General features: G+C 46.8%; 1 protein-coding gene across 2 annotated transcripts in view; it reads right to left on the bottom strand.

Annotated features, from left to right (window-relative positions):
- The window catches only part of DDHD1 (DDHD domain containing 1), a 118,179-nt gene that overhangs the window by 16,516 nt on the left and 76,741 nt on the right, over positions 1-24,922 (bottom strand). For both annotated transcript variants that reach the window (XM_054026674.1, XM_054026675.1), the window contains 2 exons: positions 9,110-9,369; positions 1,083-1,158 (listed from right to left, as the gene is read on the bottom strand). In XM_054026674.1, coding sequence (XP_053882649.1) covers positions 1,083-1,158; positions 9,110-9,369 — 336 coding nt within the window. The remainder of the gene's footprint in view (positions 1-1,082; positions 1,159-9,109; positions 9,370-24,922) is intronic.

The raw sequence follows: 24,922 nt of genomic DNA, 5'->3' as shown, positions 1-24,922 counted from the left end.
GAGGGGTGAAGGGTATCAGTCTATCTCCTGCTTCCCAACCGGTAGAGATAATAGCATGATGTAGATTATGTTTTATTAAAATGATGAAGAGAAGAGGGTTAAGACAAACTGAATTACTAGTAAGTAATTTTTCCGTTTTTTTATCAGCTGATATTGACTTTAGTTACTAAGGCCCAGATTTTTAAAGCTATTTAGGCACGGCTGTGCTCAATGACGCAACGCCTCACTGAGATTTCGTCTCAAGTGTCTAAATCCCTTTAGAAAATGAGATTTAGGTTCCTAAATCTGCTACACATTGCATCGCTGAGCACAGCAATGCCTAAATACCTCTAAAAATCTGGGCCTATGAGTACAAAAGCAGTGACATCAGAAGGAGAAAAAAATGATAATTTTAAAAACTCTGAAAAATGAGCTAATTTTCTTTTTTACATAAGGTCATATTTTTAAAGTCCAATATCTCAAGACATTATAGGACTATTAGCAAGTCTTGTGCAACCAATTGGAAAGTTGGGAATAGCCTCTTTCCAATGGCATAAAGCTCCAGTAATTGGCTCTATTGGCTTATAAAATATCAGTCTAAACCTATCACTAAAAACTGCTTGTCCCGTGTCTCAGCAGGCCAGTGTAATCTGGGGGAAAATTCCACATTTGGAGGAAGTTCAGCCAGGTTTGAAGCTGTTCAGAGGTTTGGCATGTTAGAAGCAGTCCCAGGGCAAGATGGATTAGTGGGCAGAGTAGAGGTGAGACTGTCAAAGGTGCATGATAAATGCAAATTTACAAAATGGATTTCACCACCACATGTGGTATAAACAAACATGTAATATTAATATAATTCATATAATATATAATATATTTTAGATATAAATATATATTATAAATTTTAAATTGAAGAGCAAAAATTAAATATGTGAATGTATATTAATCCTTTTATATACATATGTGAATATTTAAAAATAAATCTATAAAAATTACCTCAGTACAAGCAGAAAAAGAAACTTGGGTAGAGCGTATTGAAAACAAACTTTTATAGCAAACACAATAAATATTCATTCATTCAATAAAAATCCATCGAACATACATACCTTAAATTTTAAGGCAGGTGTTTTCGATATGGTTGATGCCTTTAATTCATGTAACCTTTCTTCTATCTCTCTCAATCTAGAAAAAAGGGGTGTCTTCATTAGGCATGGTGCGGACAAAAAGCAGTTAGCCAATTTTTGAGGTTGTATGTTGTTTCCATTCGGAGAAGGAATTGATGCTGGAGTCAGATATTTGTTTGACGCAGTCCTATTTATTTACAAAGAACATACACAAAGTTCTGTTTCCCTGAGCACAGCAGGAATCAAGCAGCAGGAGACAGTTTCTTTGCTCACAGTCCCAACCCTTTCTCAGCCAGAACTTTACCCAAAACCTCTCTCTCGCTCAGCTTTTCTCAGGGTCATGGAACACGTGCATCCCCGATCGTATCTTGGCTTCCTTCTCTATCTGCTTCTGTGGTTGTTTTGCGGCTTCTCCCCTTCTCCTCCCTCCCTGCCCCCAACTCACAGCTGCAATCAAAACGATCCCTCATTCCTGTGTTTATCAGACCCCCAAGGAAACCTTTTGGACTGCATGGCCCAGCCACTGCCTGTATTTGAAGGCAGTCTAGTCCACTGCTTCAGCTATCACTGGGGGCATTTAACTGTTCCCTTGTTTTGCATGAATGTAAGGCAGCTATCATGGCCACCAGCTTTCCTCAATCCACAGCAGAACAACAGTATTACAAATTATTTACAGAACAGAAGAAATGACTATTAAATTTTCAAAGTGTGTTTTAGGAATAAAATGTAGAACATATCTATTCTGCTGGGTATCGGTCTAACTAGCAAAAAATGGGTTTTGGGGACTGGCGTTTACTGAAAAGCAGCATTTTCAACAGTCTACATGTGTTCAAGAGTATGACTCACTCAGCAAAGAAACTGAATATTTATCTCCACCCATTACATAGTAAGAGGTATCATATGCTGTAATCACACATGCCACTTATAGAACATTATAGAGGGAAGTACAATTTGAAACATTTAAGAATACAATCAAACTACTCCAGGCACAAAAATTTTCACAAGCCCAGTATTGCTTTAGAAAGATTATAAACTTTGAAATTCTGAAGTTACAGATTGTAATTATCTGTTTTATAGAAGCATACATATGAGATTTATACTGAACTGCATTAATAATATTTAAAGATGGCTGTATTCATTGATGAATGCATATGTTGCGTAACATTAGGATTAATGAGGATCAAGCTTGGAACATTTTTGCGAATGGCTAGGCATCTGGGGCAAGAGTATGGCCACGGTGATGGCCACTGGTCAGATCCTAATGACATCTAAGAGGTTATCCTTCCTCCGCATGTTTTGGGATGCTGAAGAGGTTTCTTCATATTTCTCTCAGTTGAGTTGCACGTTAAGAGAGAACAGCTGCTAGCACTTCACCGTGGGGTTGCCAGGGCTGGCATCAGACTTGCTGGGGCCAAAGCCCGAGTCCCCACTGCCCGGGGCTGAAAGGGCTTCGGCCCTGGGCAGTGGGGCTCAGGCTACAGGCCCCCTGCCCAAGGGTGAAGCCCTTGGACTTCGGCTTTGGCCTCCTCACCCAGTGTGGTGGAGCTTGGGTTTTGGCTTTGACCCCCCACACCCAGGGTGGCGGGGCTCGGGTGGCCTCAGGGTTTCAGTCCCCTCTCCTGGGGTCGTGAAGTAATTTTTGTTGTCAGAAAGGGGTTGCGGTGCAATGAAGTTTGAGAACACCTGCTCTATCTGGAGGCATCACACTAGCCAGCCGGTAACATAACAGCATGTAATTGGATATCCAAGATAAGATAATTTGAGTGGATACTGGATAGCCCCTCATTCTGTCCACAGACGTGATCAAGAGTTGTATCAAAGACCTAAAAGGTATAGTCTGGTCCAGATAAAAGCTAAAGCTCTCTAACATCTAGAGCATGAAGCCTCTCCTCACCTTTACAACCATGAGGTTTTGGGAAGGTCAGTAAGAAGACAGCTTGGTTAATATAAAAACTGGAAACCACCTAAGTAAGAAACCTTGGATAAGGGCAAAGGTAAACTGTGTAGAAAACAGTCTATGGAGGATCTGATACTAATGCTCTCATTCCCCCCCTTTACTAGCCGATGTAATGGTCACTAAAGATTCATCCTCCACAGAAAGGTGCAGTAGGAAGTAGGATGCTGGAGGTCCAAAAGGGGAACCCATCAGTTTTGCTAAGACTAGAGTCAAGCTGCATGGGGGGAACAGGATCCTACACATGTGGAAATAGTTTGTCCAGGCCTTTTAAAACTCTTATGGACAACAGGCTGGAAAAAAGTGAATGGCCATCAATAGGTCGGTGGAAGGCATAGAAAACCACAGGTGCACTCTCAGTGAACTGTTAACCCTCGATGCTTTAGGAACAGAAGATAGTCCAATATGTGCTGAACAGAAGTCTGGACGAGGGAAACGCCTTTCAGACTGGACCAGATAGAAAACCTCTTTCATTTACCTAGTTTTCTACTATTTAGCAGCACATACCGATCTCCTCTAAAGCAGGACCCCTCTGCAGATGTCAGCCATGAAACCTCCAGACAGTCACATAAAGGGTATGTAGATTAGGATGGATGGGGTGGCTGCGTTTATGCTAAATCAAGTTTGTGTCTTATGGGAGTGACAGCGGAGGACTGATTGATAGGGATAACTCTGAAAAACAGTGTTGACAGGGCCCTGATGAGGCAATAAGTATAAGATGAGTCTTGTCCTGCTTGATTTTGCACAGATCTCTGGGCAAGAGAGGAATGGGAGGAAAAGCATACATGAGTCCATTTGACCACGGCAGTATAAAAGTGATTGTCAACAAACCCGTCCTGTGGCCTATTTGGAAGCAAACCTGGGGACATTTTCTGTTGTCTTTTGTTGCAAATAGATCCACTGGTGGAGTTCCTAAAAATGGAAAATGGAACTTGTTATGTCTGGGCAAAGGAACCACTCATGGTGATTGATAAACAGTCTGCTTAGGCGGTTGGACAGAGTATTCTGGATCTAAAAGCCACTTTTAGATGTACAGAGCTGGCAATATAAAAATTTCAAAGCAGAATCACTTCCTGACACACCAGCAGAGGTGAAAGTAAGCAGGTCTGGTCCGGCACCGCATACCGGAAAGAGCCAGTACGCCGTGATGGACCGGACTGGCTTCCCCAGGGTGGCGATTTAAGGGGCCCAGGGCTCTGGCCGCTGTGGGGAGCCACAGGCCCTTTAAAGTGTCGCCCGAGCCCTGCTGCCGGAGTCCCAGGGTAGCGGTGGCAGGGCTCCAGCGGTGATTTAAAGGGCCCGGGCCTGTGGCTGCTCCTGAGGACGACTCCTAGATACAGGTACACTCCGAGGGGAGGGAAGGAAGTAGCCCAAGGACAGCCAACTGTAGTCTGGCTCCGTCACTGCCTGAAGCCAGGTCAGCATGTTGCAGCTGAAATCCCTGCTGACCCCAGTGGCGGAATACTCCACCCCTGTTAGGGCCCTGGGCTGGGAAACAGTGGAGTTGGGTGGGCCCTGGGTCCCCATACACCCTGCCACCCCACACCTGGGATAGCAGCCTCCCCATCATAGGCCAGGAGGCCCACACAGTCTACAGTCTGCGAAAGCTAGGATGCTAGATTCCTTTTGCTGCTCTGCCCTGATCGCAAGCTAGAGCCCCGACTGTTTGCTGCCCACACTGCCGGAGTGCCGTGGTTCATAGACTCGGTATTGCTCAGCCCAGTTTAAGTGGCCTGAGCTTTAAAGACAGCGAACTCCCCTCTAATTGGTTGCCGTGCTAAGGGCATGACAGTGAGAGGTGTGGCCTCCATCAGAGATAGACAAGGAGGGACGGCCACGCTCTCTTAAAAGGCTCCTCCTTGTTTGTTTACATAGAACATGGCTACTGCATTTTTTAATCAAAATCCTACAAGGCCCTTCCCTGGATGTGTGAAAGAAATGCCATGCAAATGAAGCAGACTACCTGTAAATGTCAGGGAGTTGCAGGTTATTTTAGATTACCCTGTGTCTGTATGAGACCCAAGACAGATCACCAACCCAAACTCAAGGCATCCGTGACTAACGTGAAAGATTGTTGAGATGGAGCGAAGGGATCTTCCTTGCAAACGTTGGAAGGTTCTGTCCATCTATCTAGGGAGGATAAGAACCAATTTGGCACATGGACACGATAGTTCAGATCATGTTTCCGTGATGAATACACCTCGGCCAATCAGCTCTGTAAGCGCTCTGAAACGTAGTCTGGCAAACTAGATAACATAAATGCAGGCTTGCCATGTGCCATAGCAGCCGCAACAACTACTTACTGTGGGGAGGAGATAGGTCTTTAAACCTAGAATGATGCCTTGCATAGTCTGAAAGCTTGACGGTAAAAGGAAAGCTTTGGCCATCATGGAATTGAGGACCATTCTAATAAATTCTATTTTCTGAATCAAAGACAGGATGGACTTTTCTGTGTTGATCAGTAGATTGAGCGCATCAAACCTGGACAGGATAATGTTTATACTGGACAACTTTTATGACCTGGATCGACTTTTTACTAGACAGTCATCCAGATAATGGGAGACATGGACTCCTGATCTCTGGAGGAATGCTGTTACCACTGCCATACGCAGTGTGAATACATGAGTCGGCCAACAGACCAAAAGTCAGCACTGTGAATTGATAGAACCGTTGATAGAATATTTCTGTGGCTCTGATGAATTGCCACATGAAAGCAAGCATCCTTTAAGTCAAGGAAAGCATACCGGTCACCCGGCTCAAGGGAAGGAATAATGTAAGTTATAGTGACCATCCGGAATGTCAATTTCTTTAGGAACTTGTTTAACTCTCTCAGATCTAAAATAGGCCTGAGACCCCACCTCCCTTTCCTTTCGGGATCAGGAAGTAACGGGAGTAAAACCACTTTCCTCTGAGCAACTGAAGGATCTACTCTATAGCCCCCGCAAGAAGAAGCGATTGTATCTCTCGCAAATAACACAGCTTTGAGAGAGAGGTCCCTGAAGAGGGATGGGGAAGGGGGGCTAGAAAGAAATTGAAGGGTGTATTCCACTTCCACCATGCTTAGAACACACTGAGCCATGGTGATGTGGGCCCAAGCATGAAGGAAGTGGGATAGGCAATTTGCAAAAATCAGAGAAGGCAAAGATGGCACTCTTGGAACTGATACTCTGCTCTTGACCTACTCAACAAAATGTGTGCTAGGAGGATGCAGTCTGCCTTGATGAACCAGCAGCTGCAGGGGCAGAAGGTGAGAGTGGAAATTGTTTATTTATTTATTTATTTATTAATTAAACTCCTATATCTTTTCTCCTTGGTTTGAGCTACAACTCCCAGAAATTGCTGGGTCTGATAAGGACAGAAGGACTTCCTCTTTGCCCTTGGAATATAAATCCTCAGGAATTTCAGAGTTACTCTGGAGTCCTTGAGAGGATGCAGAGTGTCACCAGTTTTTCCCGAGAAGAGTGATGACCCCTCAATGGGGAGGTCCTGGATTGTTTGACGACGCTCTGGGAGAACAGAGGATAGCATCCATGAGGACCATCATGTGATGATGATGATGGAGACCGGGCAATGAGTTGCAGAATCAGATGCATCATGACCAGCCTGCAGAGCTGTTCTAGAAACTAACTTGCTCTCCTCCACCATCACCTGAAATTCTTGTTTCATATTGTCTGGAGCTCATCCTTAAACTTCAAAATTGCATCCCACTGGGTAAAATCATAGTGCGCCAGCAGAGCTTGCTGGTTCACAACACAAAGGTGTAACCCTTCTGTGGAATAAAGCTTCCTTCCGAACAAGTCTCGTTTTTTGGTTTCAATGCCTGGTGACCTTGCCTCTATATTAACGGCAGATACTACCAGGGAACCCTGAGAGGCAGGACTGTAAAAACGTTAAAACGCATGAGAGGGGATGTAGTATCTCCTCTCCGCTATCTTTGCAGTAGGTGGCAGGGACGATGGGGTCTGCCAAAAAACCTGAGTAGGCTCCAGAACAGACTCATTACTAGGCAGAGCTATCCTTGATGGAGCTGCTGATGCTAAAAATGCCCACAAGCCTGTTGGACTTTTCCTGGATCTCCTCTTGATGGATGCCTACAACCAAAGACATCCTTCGCAACAACTCTTGATGGGCTTTGTGGTCATCCAGTGGCAAGGAAACAGGCTCCACTATGACAGCCTTATATGGGTTGAGGAAGAACATGCCAATGACCCTCGGGGCTTATCCTGTTTCAACTCTTGTCAGGGAAGCTCAAGAGAAGAACCTGGGGGTTCCCCAAAAGCCACTGATATGGGCCTGGCCCCCAACTGTGTGCAGACAAAGGGTCCTTGCGGTCTGCCCCCTGCTGGAACAGAGGCTGAAACCAGAGTGGGCAGGCACTGCATACAGGTTACTGGACATGTCCAGACTGAGACACACATAAACCTACTTTAGAATTCGAAGAAGAATCCACTTCTTCAGACCATGCAGGAACTGTCCCCTCAGTAACAGAGAGGTAGGCTCAGATTCTGGAGAAGGGGATAGAGAGATCCTCTGTGGATTTCCCCTAGACGGTACCATTTTAGTCAGTATGCTAATTGCCAAATCCGATAGTTCTACATGGTGTGGAGCTGAAACTGCGACCATCAGTGCCGACGCCAAGCAAGAATCTTGAATTCCCAGGGAGGGTGGTATTGACAGATTCAACAAACGCCTCAAGAGTGGATGGTACAGGGAAAGTATTTTGGTCTTGTGGCACTGCAACCTGAGGTGACAATAGTGAAGCTGGTACTGAACTGGGCTCTGGAGCCAACAAACTCCCCTTCTGAGGCTTGTTCTGGAGAATGCCTCCTTTTTAAGCACACCTTCGAGTCCTTGGTAGAGGCTCAATTTCTGCGCCACTGATTTTGAGGTGCCTAGTACCAAGTCCTTAGATGACTTGTGTTACCTCTTCTTTGGCACCAGTGAAATTGATCTGTCTCTCGGTACAACCAAGGCTGGAGGAGCACTGCTGCCCGATGCTGAGGCACTTCGTACCTGGATTGTGCAAGAAGGCTCCAATAGAGTATGAAGCTCCAATTCCAACTTAAGCAGGTACTTAAGTCTAGCTGCCCTGTCCTTTTGGGATTGGGGCTTAAATGCCTGACAGATACTGCATCTGTCACTAACATGAGCCTCCCCCAAGCACGTAAAGCAGCTGGACTTCAGGCCACTAATTAGCATTAGTTTGCCACAAGAGTGGCAGGGTTTCAAGCCCGAAGAATGAGGCATAACTCCAGTACCCAGATAGAAGTCGGTGTCAAACAGCCCTCCCCACCCAAAAAACAACAACCCTAAGTTAAGCTAAACTAAACACAAACTGCTCTAACAACAATGGGTACTAATGACAGTAACCATGCCGCCCCACAGGTACTGATAAGGGAAAACTCTCCAACAACTGCACTAGAGTGCACATACACCTACAATGGAAAGGATATGTGCAATTCCTCAAAGAAGAACCTTTATTCCTTCTCCTCTCCTCAAACCTGGATAGGTTCAGAATACTTAGTTTTTTATTTTTTAAAAGAACAGTAAGTGCTAGAAACTCAGGAAATTCACAGCTAAGATTCCAACACCAACTATAACTCCACCCTGTATCACTGCTCATTTCCCACCCATGGGCAGTGTGCAGCCTCAGCTTCACCACAGATCTAGTTACTTTATTGGAGTAGAGTACTGTCAATAATGTCTTTGGAGGGCTTTGCATTATTGTTCCTTGTCGGAAGTAGTTCCCAAATTGATCAGCTGGCAATGAACAGATGATTCCTGCTGGCCAGCTGTTTGCTTCTGGTACAGCAAGCAGGATACGGGCTCAGAATTCCAGTCACTGATCCCAGCTCCCCTTACCTTTGACAGCTTCACTAATGTGTTTGTCCTGTGGTTAGAGAATTCCATTTACCATTGCCATTCAATGCCAGCACAGGTGCAGCAGTGGCCAGGCATTTCTGATAAAAGTAATGGTAAGCTCTGGAAAACTCCTAAAGAGTTTCATTTTGGGATGCAGATTTCTCCTTAATAATGAGAATGTGGAATACATTACCGTTGTTTAGTTATGTAAAGTTCTTCAAGCAAATGTTGCTCCTCATAGCTCATCCAACGGTCTTCAAGATCCTCCTCTTCCTTCTGCAGCAATTGTTCATAGAGTCTTACTGGATTCCAGCCAGTCATTATGTCGTAAGTGATTACACATCCCAGGGAATGTGACACAATTGAGACTTTCCCTTTTTCTTCAAACTCTGGATTCCGAGAACAGAACAGCATATATAACCGGTTCAGCTCCTGTTGAAGGCCTTTTACTAGCTGTTTTAAGAGAGAAAACATTGTGTTAAGATTTCATCATTATCTATTTAATCTCCCTGTTCATCTTACTATGAGTTCAAAGATGGGACTGCTTCATGGCTGTGTATGTGGCCATTCTAGTATGCACTAAATGTGACTCTTGAGGATTTTGCTTTATCAATGAGTAACTTAAAACTGTCCAAAAGATAACCATTTATAAAAGAAAACCAATTAAACCTGACTCTAAATCTCCTGTTTTAAAAAAAAGTTCTAAGGATTTTATTCTTAAATTTCTGACGTACTCTCTATCCCAACTCCATTTTAACTCAGTTCTCTGTCTGGGAATTTCCAGGGCTTTAGACATGTTTATGGGCATGTGCTATGAGTCAGGGAGCAGGATCTCTATGGTGCTTTGGAATGCCAAATGGTCCCTGGGTCCGCAAGCTGCCATCCATGAGTCGTCCTACTCATCTACAGTTTGAATTCATGCTTCCCCTCAGCACAGGGCCCCATGATACCTAAGGATCTGTTAAGATATGCAGCTTGTCCTGAAAATGTGCAAGAGTCAGCAGAGAGGCACCCTTGACTGGGAACAGGAACTAAAGTATGGAATCTGTGAGAGGCCAAGAAGCAAGGAGAACAGCAGGATTCACTATGGCTAGGGGAAACGTGGAAAGCTTAGTTATGCAGGCACTCTGACCTGACAATAAGACACACCCTGTGCTACTTAGGATCTCTGTTAGACTATAGGAGTCATCCAGGTTCAGAACTGCAGTCCAGTTGCCTTTGCTGGTGGACTGATGCTGATTCACTTGTACACAGGGCATCACAATGTAAATCCCCAAAGCACCCTAGTTTCATATTAGCTGTAAGAAAGTAATTTTTTAACAGTGCTCACAGAAACCGTGACTTCCAGAGACCTCTGTGACATTTCTGCTCTGGGTCTGGAGCTATCAGCAGGCAGCACCGCAACTCTCAGCCGCTACCGGCAGTGGGTCCCCAGCAGCTCCTGGCCGCCAGGCAACGGAGAGTCCCAGAGCTCCTAGCCGCTGGGCAACAGAGGGATCCTGCAGCTCCCAGCCACCAAGGGTGCTGGACCCTCCATTTTGTCAGGGGTATTTTTAGTAAAAATCACGGACAGGTCACGGGCTTTTGTGAATTTTTGTTTATTACCCATGACCGGTCTGTGATTTTTACTAAAAATATCCATGACAAAATCTGAGCCTTAAAATCATGAATCTTTTGATTCTTCGTTTCTCTGTGATCATCAAGACTTTCCCTTACTCCCCAAAATTGGGACCAATAAGTGCCATTGGCAAGGGGGAAGCTGTGCCACTTCATGTCCGTTTTGTGGAAGTGAAAAAGTGAAAATTTTGCCGCCTGCCCGTGGTTAGATAGGGGCCCAAGATAGACAGTGAGTACCATGCACAAACCAACTCAGATGGACCCAGAAGTATTAGCTCCAATTCCCATGAGCATTCAATTGGCATAAGAGTTTGAGATGCATCCAGCATATAGAAGAGACAAATAACTGAACACATCTCTTTTACTAACAGGCTGGAGATGAGGAATTAGAACAGGCTCATAATCACCCATAAAACCAATACTGGTCCTTGACAGCAGCTGACTACATCCAAGGCTTCTGATTAAATATTTCCCAGTAGTGTCACTCATCTCAGTTTCCTAATTGTAGTTTACCCAGCAATTCACGTATTTTTCCAAAATCTGCTTTATAAATGTAGCAACAGTTAGACTCCTTCATACACAATGTGATATTAAAGGACCAATTAAGACTGCATTAAAATTTTGCATGTTAGTAATATGCCTCAATCATCTAACTATAACAGCTCTTTTATGTCATCAATGCTTGTATAAAGATGTGTCACAGACAAGTGCATTTACAACCACACCTGAGGCTGAGCCTGTGTATTATTCTTTATATGGATTAATGACATATATGATTATGGATTATTTAGAGCTCCTTGTGTTCAATAGTACTGATCAGCTTCAAGGGTTTTATGAAGATATTTTGTGTGTAAAAATCCAGAAAACATTTCCCCAAAATTGCTTTTAAGGGCTGGTCCACACTAACCCCCCAGTTCGAACTAAGATACGCAACTTCAGCTACGTGAATAACGTAGCTGAAGTCGAAGTATCTTAGTTCGAACTACAAGGTACTTACCGCGGGTCCACACGTGGCAGGCAACTCTCGCGGAGCAGGAGTACCGGTGTTGACAGCGAGCACTTCCGGGATCGATTTATCGCGTCTAGACAAGACGTGATAAATCGATCCCAGAAGATCGATTGCTTACCGCCGAACCCAGAGGTAAGTATAGACGTACCCTAAGTTGCTGTAAGCATTACCTGATCTGATCAAGAACTTTACTATTCTGTTCACTGCTTGGTTAAACTATGCCATAAATAACTCCTCTGAACACTGCTCTGTCACATTTCTCCTGCTACTGGGCATCTCTGCAATTAGCATCATTTTCCTATTATACCAAAAAGAATGAATAAAAAGCCCCACAAAAGGCAGAAATAAGCTGTTTTGGAAGAAAAGTACAAATGAGATAGGTGGAGCTGGCATCCACTGAATTTGAAATGCAGAGAACAATGCTCAAGAAGAGAGGATCAAAATTTTACCAATAATGCAGTATAGTCTACAAGCATGTATTGCAGTAGACTAATCCTATGGTATTCCTAAAGTGATGGTATATTGTTCCTATGCTAGTTCAACCTAAAAGAAACTTCTAATCTGCTCTCAAATCCTGTGTGCACACACATGAATCACAAAGACAAGATGCATGGAGAAAACTTCCCTTGGCAGAAATACTGACAACCACAGAGGTTAAGGAATGAGATCAAAATAAAAGCAGTTCTACATGTAAAACCCAACCCGGTCAATAACTGAAGTGATGTTTCCAGAATTTGGCATAAGGGGTGGCCAAGAACATGCTTTCATTGGGGAGCAAGCACAGTAGCACCTCCCGCTCAGGGATGGCCTGGTATTTACCAGACGTAGGTTTTGCCAGGTAAAATCAAGGATTTTACTGCTCTGGGAAAAAAAGACGGTTACTCACCGTTGTAACTGTTGTTCTTCGAGATGTGTTGCTCATATCCATTCCATTAGGTGTGTGCGCGCCGCGTGCACGATCGTCGGAAAATTTTCTACCCTAGCAACACCGGCGGGTCGGCTGTGGAGCCCCCTAGAGTGGCGCCTTCATGGCGCTGAATATATACCCCAGCCGACCCGGCGCCCCCTCAGTTCCTTCTTGCCGGCTACTCCGACAGTGGGGACGGGGGGCGGGTTTGGAATGGATATGAGCAACACATCTCGAAGAACAACAGTTACAACGGTGAGTAACCGTCTTTTCTTCTTCGAGTGCTTGCTCATATCCATTCCATTAGGTGACTCCCAAGCCCAACTTAGGTGGTGGGGTCGGAGTGAGACATTGCTGTGTGCAAAACTGCTGACCCGAATGCAGCATCGTCTCTGGACTGCTGCACTAGTGCATAGTGAGCTGTAAACGTGTGGACTGATGACCAAACCGCCGCTCTACAAATGTCCTGTATCGGAACATGTGCCAGGAAAGCAGTCGAGGAGGCTTGGGCCCTCGTGGAGTGAGCGGTGAGGTGCGGTGCTGAGACGCCTGCCAGGTCATAGCAAGTCCGGATGCAAGACGTAATCCAGGAGGATAGGCGTTGTGAGGAGACCGGTGAGCCTTTCATTCGGTCGGCCACTGCAACGAAGAGTTGCGTCGTCTTTCTAAAGTGCTTTGTGCGGTCAATATAGAAGGCCAGGGCCCTTCGTACGTCCAGGGAATGCAAACGTTGATCCTGGCGAGTGGCATGTGGTTTGGGATAAAAGACCGGGAGAAATATGTCCTGGTTGATATGAAATGGAGAAACCACCTTAGGGAGAAAGGCAGGATGTGGACGAAGCTGCACTTTATCCTTATGGAAAACTGTATAAGGGGGCTCGGATGTAAGCGCCCTGAGTTCAGAAACGCGCCTTGCTGAGGTAATGGCTACGAGGAAGGCTGTCTTCCAGGATAGATACAAAAGTGAACAGGTGGCTAGTGGTTCAAATGGAGGACGTGTCAGTCTGGAGAGAACCAGATTAAGGTCCCACGTCGGGACGGGCTGACGCTGTTGTGGGTACGTCCGGTCTAAGCCCTTGAGGAATCTAACGACCATCGGGTTAGAGAATACCAAGGACGCGAATTCCCCTGGGTGAAAGGCTGATATAGCAGCCAGGTGAATTCTAATTGAAGATATCGCCAACCCTTGCTGTTTTAGGGAGAGGAGATATTCCAATATGAGAGGAATAGGTGCCTGCAACGGGGGCGTGGCTCGTTGTTCGCACCAACATGAGAACCGTTTCCACTTGGCCAGGTACGTAGTCCGTGTTGAGGGCTTCCTACTGCTCAGCAGAATCTGTTGGACAGAGTGCGAGCATTGCCGCTCTGCCTGGGTGAACCATGGAGCAGCCACGCTGTGAGGTGGAGTGATTGCAGGTCGGGGTGACGCAGCCGACCGTGGTCCTGAGAAATGAGATCCGGACATAATGGAAGCGGGATCGGTGTTTGAACCGAGAGTTCCAACAGTGTGGTGTACCAATGTTGTCTCGGCCACGCTGGAGCGATCAGAATTACCTGTGCCTGGTCTCTGCGCAATTTGAGCAGTACCTTGTGGACCAGAGGAAACAGAGGGAAGGCATAAAACAGGTGGTCTTTCCAGGGAAGGAGAAACGCATCCGAGAGGGAGCCCGGAGCTCGACCTTGTAGGGAGCAGAACACGTGGCACTTCCTGTTGTCTCGAGATGCAAACAGGTCTATCTGGGGAAAGCCCCACCTCCGGAAGATGGAATGTATGATGTCCGGACGGATAGACCACTCGTGCATCTGGAAGGACCTGCTGAGTCGGTCCGCTAGAGTGTTCTGGACTCCAGGGAGGAACGATGCCGTGAGATGGATTGAGTGGGCGATGCAGAAGTCCCACAGGCGAATGGCCTCTTGGCATAGAACTGACGAACGTGCTCCTCCTTGCTTGTTGATGTAAAACATGGCCGTGGTGTTGTCGATGAGAACTAACACACAACGGCCACGTAGTTGATTGAGAAATGCCTGGCACGCCAGGCGCACCGCCATCAGCTCCCGAACATTGATGTGCAGGGCTAACTGGGGTGCAGTCCACAGGCCCTGGGTATGGTGTTCGTTGAGATGGGCGCCCCAACCCAGAGATGAAGCGTCTGTGACCAGATGCAGAGAGGGTTGTGGGGCGTGAAATGGCATCCCTTCGCAGACCACATTGTGATCTAGCCACCAGGTGAGGGAGGTCAGGACCGAGTTCGGGACCGTGACCACCATGTTCAGGCTGTCCCGATGTGGACGGTATATTGATGACACCCAGGTCTGGAGTGGGCGAAGCCGAAGTCTGGCATGCCTGGTTACGTACGTGCAGGAAGCCATGTGACCCAGCAGGGTAAGGCACGACCTCACCGTGGTAGTTGGGAAGGCCTGTAGCCCTTGAATGAGGCTCGTGATGGTGCCAAAGCGGTTGTCTGGCAGGATGGCTTGTGCACGTCTGGAGTCTAGAACTGCGCCGATGAAATCTATTCTCTGGGTAGGTTCTAGAGTGGATTTGTCCTTGTTGAGTAGGATGCCCAACTCGTTGAATGTGTGCACTATTCTGTGGACGTGAGCTTGAACTTGCTCTTTGGTGCGACCGCGTACCACCCAGTCGTCTAGGTACGGGAACACCTGTATCTCCTGCCGACGAAGGTACGCTGCCACGACAGCCATACATTTCGTGAACACTCTTGGGGCCGAGGATAGGCCGAAAGGAAGGACTGCAAATTGGTAGTGCACCGTGTTTACCACGAATCGCAGGAAGCGTCTGTGAGGTGGGTAAATTGAGATGTGAAAGTATGCGTCTTTCATGTCGAGGGCGGCGAACCAGTCTCCAGGATCGAGGGAAGGGATAATGGCCCCCAAAGAGATAATGCGGAACTTCAACTTTACTACGAATTTGTTGAGTCCGCGCAAGTCCAAGATGGGCCGCAGACCTCCTTTGGACTTGGGGATCAGGAAGTAACGGGAATAAAATCCCCTGCCCCTTAACTCTATCGGAACCTCCTCTATGGCCCCCATGGCCAGGAGCGTAGAAACCTCCTGTATAAGAAGTTGCTCGTGAGAAGGGTCCCTGAAGAGGGACGGGGAAGAGGGGTGGGAGGGGGGGATAGAAGAAAACTGGATAGCGTATCCCTTCTCCACCGTGCGGAGGACCCAGCGGTCCGAAGTTATAAGGGACCAAGCACGGTGGAAGTGGGAGAGGCGATCCCGGAAGGAGGGGGCTGGATCCTGGGGGATGACTGGGGCGCCGTCCTCGACCGCACCTTCAAAAGTTCTGCCTGGGGCCTGAAGGTGGTCTAGGTGGCCCTTGGTTTTGGCCGGGTTGAGGGCCAGTCCACCTTCTTCTACCACCTCGCCCTCGCCTCCGGGTCGAGTCCTGTCTCTGACGAGGCGGGGGGGGGGGGGGGTAGAAGCGCTGAGGCTGCGGCCTAAATGGTCTGCGCTGAGGGCCCACAACATGCATCCCCAGGGAGCGCATGATTGTTCTCGAGTCCTTGAGGCTCTGCAGGCGAGAGTCCGTCTTGTCCGAGAACAATCCATGTCCCTCAAAGGGCAGATCCTGTAGGGTTTGCTGCAGCTCCGGAGGCAAACCCGAAACTTGAAGCCAGGAGATCCTCCACATAGCGATACCCGAAGCCAGGGTCCTCGCAGCTGAGTCTGCTATGTCCAAGGAGGCCTGCAAGGAGGTCCGAGCCACCTTCTTACCCTCCTCTACCATGGCTCCAAACTCCTCCCTGGACTCTTGGGGAATCAACTCCTTAAACTTCCCCATAGAGTTCCAGGAGTTAAAATTGTAACGGCTCAGTAGCGCCTGTTGGTTCGCCGCTCTAAGTTGCAGCCCTCCGGCTGAGTAAACCTTACGGCCAAACAAATCGAGCCGCTTAGCCTCTTTTGATTTAGGCGCTGCAGCCTGCTGGCCGTGGCGCTCTCGTGCGTTCACTGATGCCACCACCAGTGAACACGGTTGGGGGTGGTTATACAAGTACCCGTAGTCCTTAGACGGGACAAAGTATTTCCTTTCCACCCCTCTCGCTGTGGGTGGGATAGAGGCAGGAGTTTGCCATATCGTATCCGCATTCGTTTGAATCGTGCGGATCAGGGGTAACGCCACCCTCGATGGGGCATCCGCTCCAAGGATATTCACGATCGGGTCGTGCACCTCCACTATCTCCTCCGCCTGCAGGTCCATATTACGGGCCATCCTGCGCAGAAGATCCTGGTGAGCCCGAAGATCTATTGGAGGTGGGCCTGTGCACGATGTGCCCGCCACTGCCTCATCCGGAGAAGAAGAGGAAGATGCCTCCGGTGGAACAGGATCCAAGGGCTGGTCCTAGTCTCCCTGTTCCTGGGCTGGAGCATCACCTGTGCCTGGGTCCAGGGCGTCAGGTGGTGCGGACCCAGAAGCCTCCATGCCCCCTGGCGGAGGCCGAGAAATGGTGGACTCCGGGGCCCCTCTGATGGAGTGACCGGAGCGAGAGGTCGAAGCAATTGGAGCCCCTTGCGCCTGATGGTACGCCCACGGGGTCCAAAACGACCAGTGAGATGGTCCATGAGAGTGGTCCTCTGCCATCTCCTGCCAATGGCCCAAGTCCTGTTCCTCGGCTTGCCCCTGAGGGGGGTATGCCGATCTCGAGAGGTCCTCCGAGGAGTGGGACACCGATCTCGATGGCCACGGCGGTGCCGAGAGCGTCGAGACGATTCCCATTGGCTGTGGTGCCGCACGGTGCCGGTCCGGAGATGATCTATCTCTACGCGGTGCCGGCGATCGGTGCCGGGACCGCGACCGGTGCCGATGACCTCGTCGGTGCCGGGAGTCGGATCTGGACCTCGACGAGGACCTGGAGTATGCCCGGTGCCGGGAGCGGCCTCTCGACGTCGAGCGTCGACCGTAGCGGTGCCGAGAACTACGTCTCGACGTTGATCGGTGCCGACGATCATAGCGGTGCCGAGACGTAGAGCGGTGCCGCGAAGAAGATCTTGGCCGCGAGTACGACCGGTGCCGAGGCGATATTCGGTGCCGGGACTGCGAGCGGCGTGGGGACCTGCTTCGGGACCTGGATCGGTGCCGAGGTTCCAGCCCTTGCGATGGAGGGCGCATCAAGGCAGGTTTCCCCCTCGACTGGACCGGGCGAGTCAACGGTGCAGTCGGTGCCGGTGGTTGAGGCGGTGCCGGCTCCGTGAGAGCTATTAAGTCTCTCGCCGCCGCGAAGGTCTCTGGAGTCGACGGGAGGCACTGTATCACCGCCAGTCTCGGTGGAGACGCTATCTGCACCGGACTCAACGGCCTCGGCGCCGGAGTCGACGGTGCTGGAGGCACCTGTTTCCGGTGCTCCACCGGCGGACGCGGCTCTACCCCCGGCACTGGGGGAGCCGGCGTCTTCGGCACGGATGTCCCCGTCTTATGGGCTTTTTTATGCCCCGGGGATAATGACCGGCGCCGAGGCACTGCTTGCGGTGCCGACGAGGTCCGGTGCCGGGGAGGCTTGTCTGACGCCACTCGCGTGGTCGTCATAGCCGGTGCCGCCGGGGCACTGTGCACCGAGGTGCTAGGTGCCGGGGCCTGACTTGTAGATGGAGCGTCCGGACTAAGTGCCGCCTCCATCAGGAGTTGCCGGAGCCGAAAGTCCCGCTCTTTCTTGGTCCTTGGTCTGAAGGCCTTACAGATCTTGCACTTATCTGTTTGGTGGGACTCTCCCAGGCACTTCAGACAGGAGTCGTGCGGGTCGCTCGTGGGCATAGGTTTAGCGCAGGAGGCGCACTGCTTGAAGCCGGGAGCTCTGGGCATGAGCCCGGGCCCGCGGCCGGGGGAGAAAGGGGGCGACGACCCCCTTAGTCCCCTGGACTATTATAACAAAACTAACAACTTTAAAACTATTTAACTATTAAACTACAAACACTAGAACTATAACTATAACTACAACTGCGAATAACTAACAAAGCTAGGGAGAGTGGAGGACAGCTATGCCGCGCTCCACAGTTCCAACGACCGTCAGGGGCGGTAAGAAGGAACTGAGGGGGCGCCGGGTCGGCTGGGGTATATATTCAGCGCCATGAAGGCGCCACTCTAGGGGGCTCCACAGCCGACCCGCCGGTGTTGCTAGGGTAGAAAATCTTCCGACGATCGTGCACGCGGCGCGCACACACCTAATGGAATGGATATGAGCAAGCACTCGAAGAAGAACTAGGTACTCCCAGGTTAAAGCATTTTCAATTTTAAAAACTGTTGGCTAATACACACCGCATTACACTTAGTTTTAGTTACATATTCAAATTGTGGTTACATAAGGCAGTAGATTTGTAGATTAATTCATGGCTGCACAAATAAAAAGTAATATGTAATTATAATACTGAACACCAGAATGCCTGTATACATTTTGGTTTGGTATTTTCTCAAGGACTCATATTTCAGTTTTCAATATTATATAAACAAAAGTCAAAAACATTTGATTATATGAAAACAACAACAATGCAGAGTTGTGGGCTTGAAGCATGCAGGAACCAGAAGCACGCAGAGTTGCAGATTACCACTCTGGGTCCATTTGGCCATGCAGCATTCTATAGCAGAAGACCAGCTTTGATGTAGTGGATAGACTGAGCCTAATCCCCAGTTTTGAATGGATGTCTTCAAAATTTGAAAAAAGACTCGTTCTACGCTCGCTCAACTTGCTGGATACTGATGCAATTATATTTCTCCGTTTCCTCATTTAAACCTGGTGTAAGCCAGAATTTACCAGCACCCTGTCCTAAACTAGTTTTTCCGAAGGAAAAGCCAACCCTGCCTATGCCCCCAAGATTGCTACAGGAATTTTAATTTAAAAAATAACAGATCAAGAATTCATTTTTAACTTGCATTTTTCAAAACGCTGAATTCTATGAATCGATACTGCATACAAATATGAATGGCAGCTGTGGTTACAAATGTTTGCAGCACGTTTCACTGCCAGATAGTAATCATTTAACATCCTCAGCTTCAAAACATTTTAAAAACATTAATGAATCCTTACAACAGCCTTGTGAAATAGGTAAGCATTATCTCAATTTCAAAGTAAATTCTTTGGGGCTGGGACACTGCCTACTTCGATGTTTGTACGGAGTCTAATACATTTTGGGTATTACTGAAAACAAAATAAATAACACTACAGATAAAGAAATGGATTCAGAGAGGGTTACCCAAGGGCACAGGAAAAAAAAAAAAAAAATCAGTGTCAGAGCTGGAATTAGAACTCAAGACTTCCCATCTAACTGTCCTGTGCTCAGGTCACACCATTCCTACATGTTATATTTTTACTGGGATGGCAGAGACCTTCTGTGGAAGAAGAAAAATATAACTGGAAACTCCCCCCTCCCTTTCATGGACATCTGCATCGATAAGTGACCTTCAGGCATTTATGTCATTACATTATGAATTTCTCATTTTCTACAGATCTTGGGGTAGAACAGGGTATGTTCCTCTCAAGCACATCTGAAGTATCAAGTTATCAACCTGATAGGATGTTTCTATCTAGTCTTTAGAAGCATACTGTTATCTGAGAGTTAAACTAACACACTAAAATGTATGTATGGTAGGAAAGAAACTCTGCACATGGACTTCTCAGCAGCTGTAAATTCAGAAGCAAAAGAGAGGCCTGATGACCAGATTACAAGGCTGTAATTCAACCTGATCATCGACAGAGATTGTTTCTAAACCCTAAATCACTGTATACCTAACCTATTTGCACAGTATAATTTACTACTATAGCTAAGCTATAAGATTTCCGGTCACCATTATCATTAAAGTGTCATGAATTAACTGAGTACCCAAATATTTTGCAGCTATCGTAAAACAAACAAACTCTAATTGCAGCTGTAAAGCACCGTTTCCTCTGACTACATGGGTCTATATCAGCAGTAGGATTATATAACTGAATCTTTTGGTATTTAGTAAGTAAAAAAAGAAAAGAAAAAGCGGCTTACGTTTTAAGTCCTAGCTAAGATATGATTTGGTTAATCAGTGTAGGTCACAAAATTAAGATATTATTTAACCCTCAACAAGCTTTCTCAATCTTAAAAGGACAAAATATTCTGGCCAGCAAAAGGAGATCTTGGTCTGAGAAAATTCTTCATCTTGTTAAAGGTATTTTAACTCCACCAAATCGGTTGTCATTTTATCCTGTTATAAACCTCCTCTCCTCTCCTCTCCATAAAATGCATTCACTACAAACTCCTTTATGCTTCTTAAATCAATGGCCTTATTTTTTCACGTCCAAAGTCAAAAGTACTGCTTTAATTCTCCACTGAATTTCCTTTCCTAGACTGCTTTTTTAAAAATTCAAATACAAACAATTCATTAGCTACAACTACTAATAAATAACTCAATATTGGCTTGTGTTACACAGGAGATCAGACTAAATGACCATAGTGTTTGTTCCCTTCTGGCCTTGGAATCTATAAATATTTCCAGTTAGGTTACTTCAAAATATTCTCTTCTCTAAGAAGGTTAAATAAACCCAACTAATTTACCTTTTCCTCATAAATGATTTAAAAAATCCCCAACTTTAAATATGCTTAGATTTGGGGGTAATATTAATTCCCATGAGAATGTAAACAAAATTGAACACTGTTCTGTATGCTGCAGGCTTTAACATCACAGTCTTTGTATCATCACTTTTTATATTTACAAAAGAGAGGTTAAAGCCTAGTGGTTTTTCTTTGCTGACTTCTCTCTTTTTTAAGCAATATATATTTTTTTGAAGTGTTGCTCTCCCTCTTCAACCACTGAAAAGTTAAATTAATATTTAGTAGCACAAAAACCTCAAATTGATGTTTCTTAAAAAAAATTAAACCCCAGGCTGTTTCAAATTTAACTGCAAGTTCTTTGAGGGCAAGAACCACGTATTCCTGTATTTATCCTAGCATAATGAAGCCCTGATTTTGATTGGGGCCTTTGAGTGTTACTGTAAGACAAAAAACAACAAAAAATTAAAATACTTCAGTTGTTTGGGTTTCTTCCTTAAAGAGAGGATTCCCGTCTTTCTTGTTTCTAGACAGAGCCAGCATATACCCTCCAAACACTTCATGGGTTATGTAGACCTGCACGTGGCAAGATCAAGGGGGCTGACGAGAACCTGTAAGTTGGGGGCTGGTGCAAGGTGGGATACGGGTTTACTCATTCAGGAAGTTACTGGTATTGCAGCAGGAGGTGCAAACAGCTAGCGTACCTCAGTTTCCCGTGTGTCACAAAAGTATCTAGGTGGTGGATGATTGCTGCAGAGACCCCGAGAGGGCAGGTGTGACTGCCATATAGCAGCCTGGACCCAGAGAGCCTGGACATTTTGTAACTTAGCAACTGATGGCCCAGAGGCTCACCCAATCTTGGGAGCCAGCCAGTTTTGACCAGCGGGAGAACCAAGGGCTGAAGAAAGAGTCCAGGAGATCTGTTTGCCCAGAAAAGAGACAAAGGATGGAGGAGGGGCAACTGAGCGTGACAGAGGGTGGGCTGCTGGAAGCTGGTCAGTCTCCTGGGTTGGGACTCAGGAGAGAGAGCCCAGGGCTCTGGATCCCCTCCCTCAAGATGGACTTTCCTGAAACTACTTTCTACTGACTGCCTACTTTCTGTGCTAACAAGAACTGTTCTACACTTTGTTCCAGATGACTAACAAACTGTTTTACAACGCTGGCTGAGAATCACTGCTGATTGGGAAGTTGGGGTGCATGGCCCCTTTGGGGAGGTGCATGTAAGGCCTTCCCAGGTGTCCTATCCAGGTGGATTCACTGTAGGGAGCTCATGGTGTGAACAAGAGCGCTGAACACTCGGAGGTCAGACCCAAGAAGGCCTGCCCTAGTGAGAGTGTGCCCTGAGGGGCAGTCACATTACAAGAGGGTCCTGTCTGAAGTTCATTCAGAGCGGTTCTAGAGCACCGAGACTGTTCTCTGGTGACACTTACTAATGCCGAAGTGCATAAAGATGTCATTTGAAGCACCACAAAGGGCTTCCTCTGGCCCTTGAAGCCAAAGAACAGACCAAAAAGGCTAAGAGTGGGGACACATCCATGCTTCCCCCTGCTTGTGATTGGAAATGGATCTGTCAGATCACTATCAACGGTAAAAAGCAACAGAGGGTCCTGTGGCACCTTTAAGACGAACAGAAGTATTGGGAGCATAAGCTTTCGTGGGTGAATGCCCACTTCGTCAGACGCAAGGTGCATGGCTTCATCACTTGCGTGGCTTCATCACTTGCGTCTGACGAAGTGGGCATTCACCCACGAAAGCTTATGCTCCAATACTTCTGTTCGTCTTAAAGGTGCCACAGGACCCTCTGTTGCTTTTTACAGATTCAGACTAACACGGCTACCCCTCTGATACTATCAACGCTAAGTCTTCCAGCCATGCCTCCATGGAACTGCCAAATGAAGTTAATACATTTGTCTGGACACCCAAATTTAGTGAGGAATTTCCAGAGGGCAGTGAGGTTGACTGTACTGAATACCTTGGTTTGATCCAACAACATAATGTACATTGGTGCTTTTTGCGACATTTTCCCTGTAACTGCCGAATGATGAAAATCATGTCAACAGTGCTCCGCTGAACACAAAAGCCACCCTGTGATGGAGATAGAATGTTGTTGATTTGGGTCACAAGACAGGTCAAGAGAAGCCGTGCAAGACTCTTGCTGGCCACAGAGATCAAATAGATACCGTGGTAGTTACCACAATTGCTTTCAGAGCCTTTACACTCTGAGATGTTGGCATCTTTCAGTTGCTGCAGAATAACTGCTTGAAGCTAAATATAAGAAAAATTCAAAGAGCTTGTCAATGCAAAGATTTTCCTCATGTCTGAAAACCTCCGCTGGAATGGCATCGGGACTAGGGGATTTATTATTTTTCATTACTTGAACACATCGGCTCATGTGGGTGGATCGGCAAGTGCAGCAGATGCCGACAGTTTATAGACATTATTCAGTGACTCAACAGGAATGATTAAGTAGTTCAATAAAATGTTCAAGCCACTGTTGGTGTATAGCAGTATGATCTCTGATGAGAGATTCACCATCGGCACTTGTTAGCAGTGTCAAGGCATATCAGGCAGGGCCATACACAGCTTTGACCACATCATAGAAACCGTTGGAGTCACCTTTATCAGCAAGGGCCTGTAGTAGTTCCTCTGCGTTATGGTTAAACCACACATTTTGCATTTGATGGAGTTTGTGTTGGAGTGTACTGCAAGCTGCCCTATATCTGGCCTTTTTCAACCCAGAGAACAGGTCAGCTAAGAGCACAGCATGTGCTCGTCGCTTTACATCTGAAAAATTCAATATATCAGGATTATTATTGTCAAACCAATCTTCATGACAGCATCTCATATACCCAACACAATCCACAATGGTGTTATAGTGTCACGCAGGGATACCCATTCAGCAAATACATCATCACTGATTGTTGGAAGAGATGCAATGGTTTAGAAAAAACAGTAGTTAGCTATGTTGAAAATTGTTCGATGGTTGATAGATCATTCAGCCAGGCAACATTTACATACTTGACAGAATTTTATGCATTTTCAACCAGATAGAGAGGGAGAGCTTTGATCAAACAAGACGATGGTAAGTCCAACAATAAGCTCCGCGTAATACCCAAGTTATGTGCACATCTCGTAGATCCCACTGTCAGACAAACACAGTCAATTAGATGTCAGTGACCTGAGCAAGGGTGCATCCAGGTTGTTTTATATTTGTTGAAGAGTCAGAAGACAGTATTTGTAATAACTAGATGGTGCTCGGTTAGTTTGCAAACTAAGGACAGAAAATAAAGTTCAAAGTTTTTCCCATATATGGTAGCAAACGGACATCATCTAAAATCTAGGCATGTTTACAAACAAAGCAAGAAACTTGACCTCACAGGATCAAGTTTTTTGGGCAACAAAAATGATTAGGGGTCTGGAGCACATGACTTATGAGGAGAGGCTGAGAGAACTGGGATTGTTTCGTCTCCAGAAGAGAAGAATGAGGGGGGATTTGATAGCAGCCTTCAACTACCTGAAGGGGGGTTCCAAAGAGGATGGAGCTCGGCTGTTCTCAGTGGTGGCAGATGACAGAACAAGGAGCAATGGTCTCAAGTTGCGGTGGGGGAGGTCCAGGTTGGATATCAGGAAAAACTATTTCACTAGGAGGGTGGTGAAACACTGGAATGCGTTACCTAGGGAGGTGGTGGAGTCTCCTTCCTTGGAGGTTTTTAAGGCCCGGCTTGACAAAGCCCTGGCTGGGATGATTTAGCTGGGAATTGGTCCTGCTTTGAGCAGGGGGTTGGACTAGATGACCTCTTGAGGTCCCTTCCAACTCTGATATTCTATGATTCTATAAGTTGCTAAAAGGTCATCAGCTTATATCTCACGACTGAGAGGAGTCCCCTTCAGCCCTCTGTATTAATTGATCCTCTTTTTTCCATATGTTTTGCCCATAGGGTTTTCTG

This window comes from Malaclemys terrapin, chromosome 4 (genome assembly GCF_027887155.1).
Source record: "Malaclemys terrapin pileata isolate rMalTer1 chromosome 4, rMalTer1.hap1, whole genome shotgun sequence".
Lineage (NCBI taxonomy): Eukaryota > Metazoa > Chordata > Testudines > Emydidae > Malaclemys > Malaclemys terrapin.
Note: the sequence above shows the minus strand (reverse complement) of the source record. Positions and strands in the feature narration are given on the sequence as shown.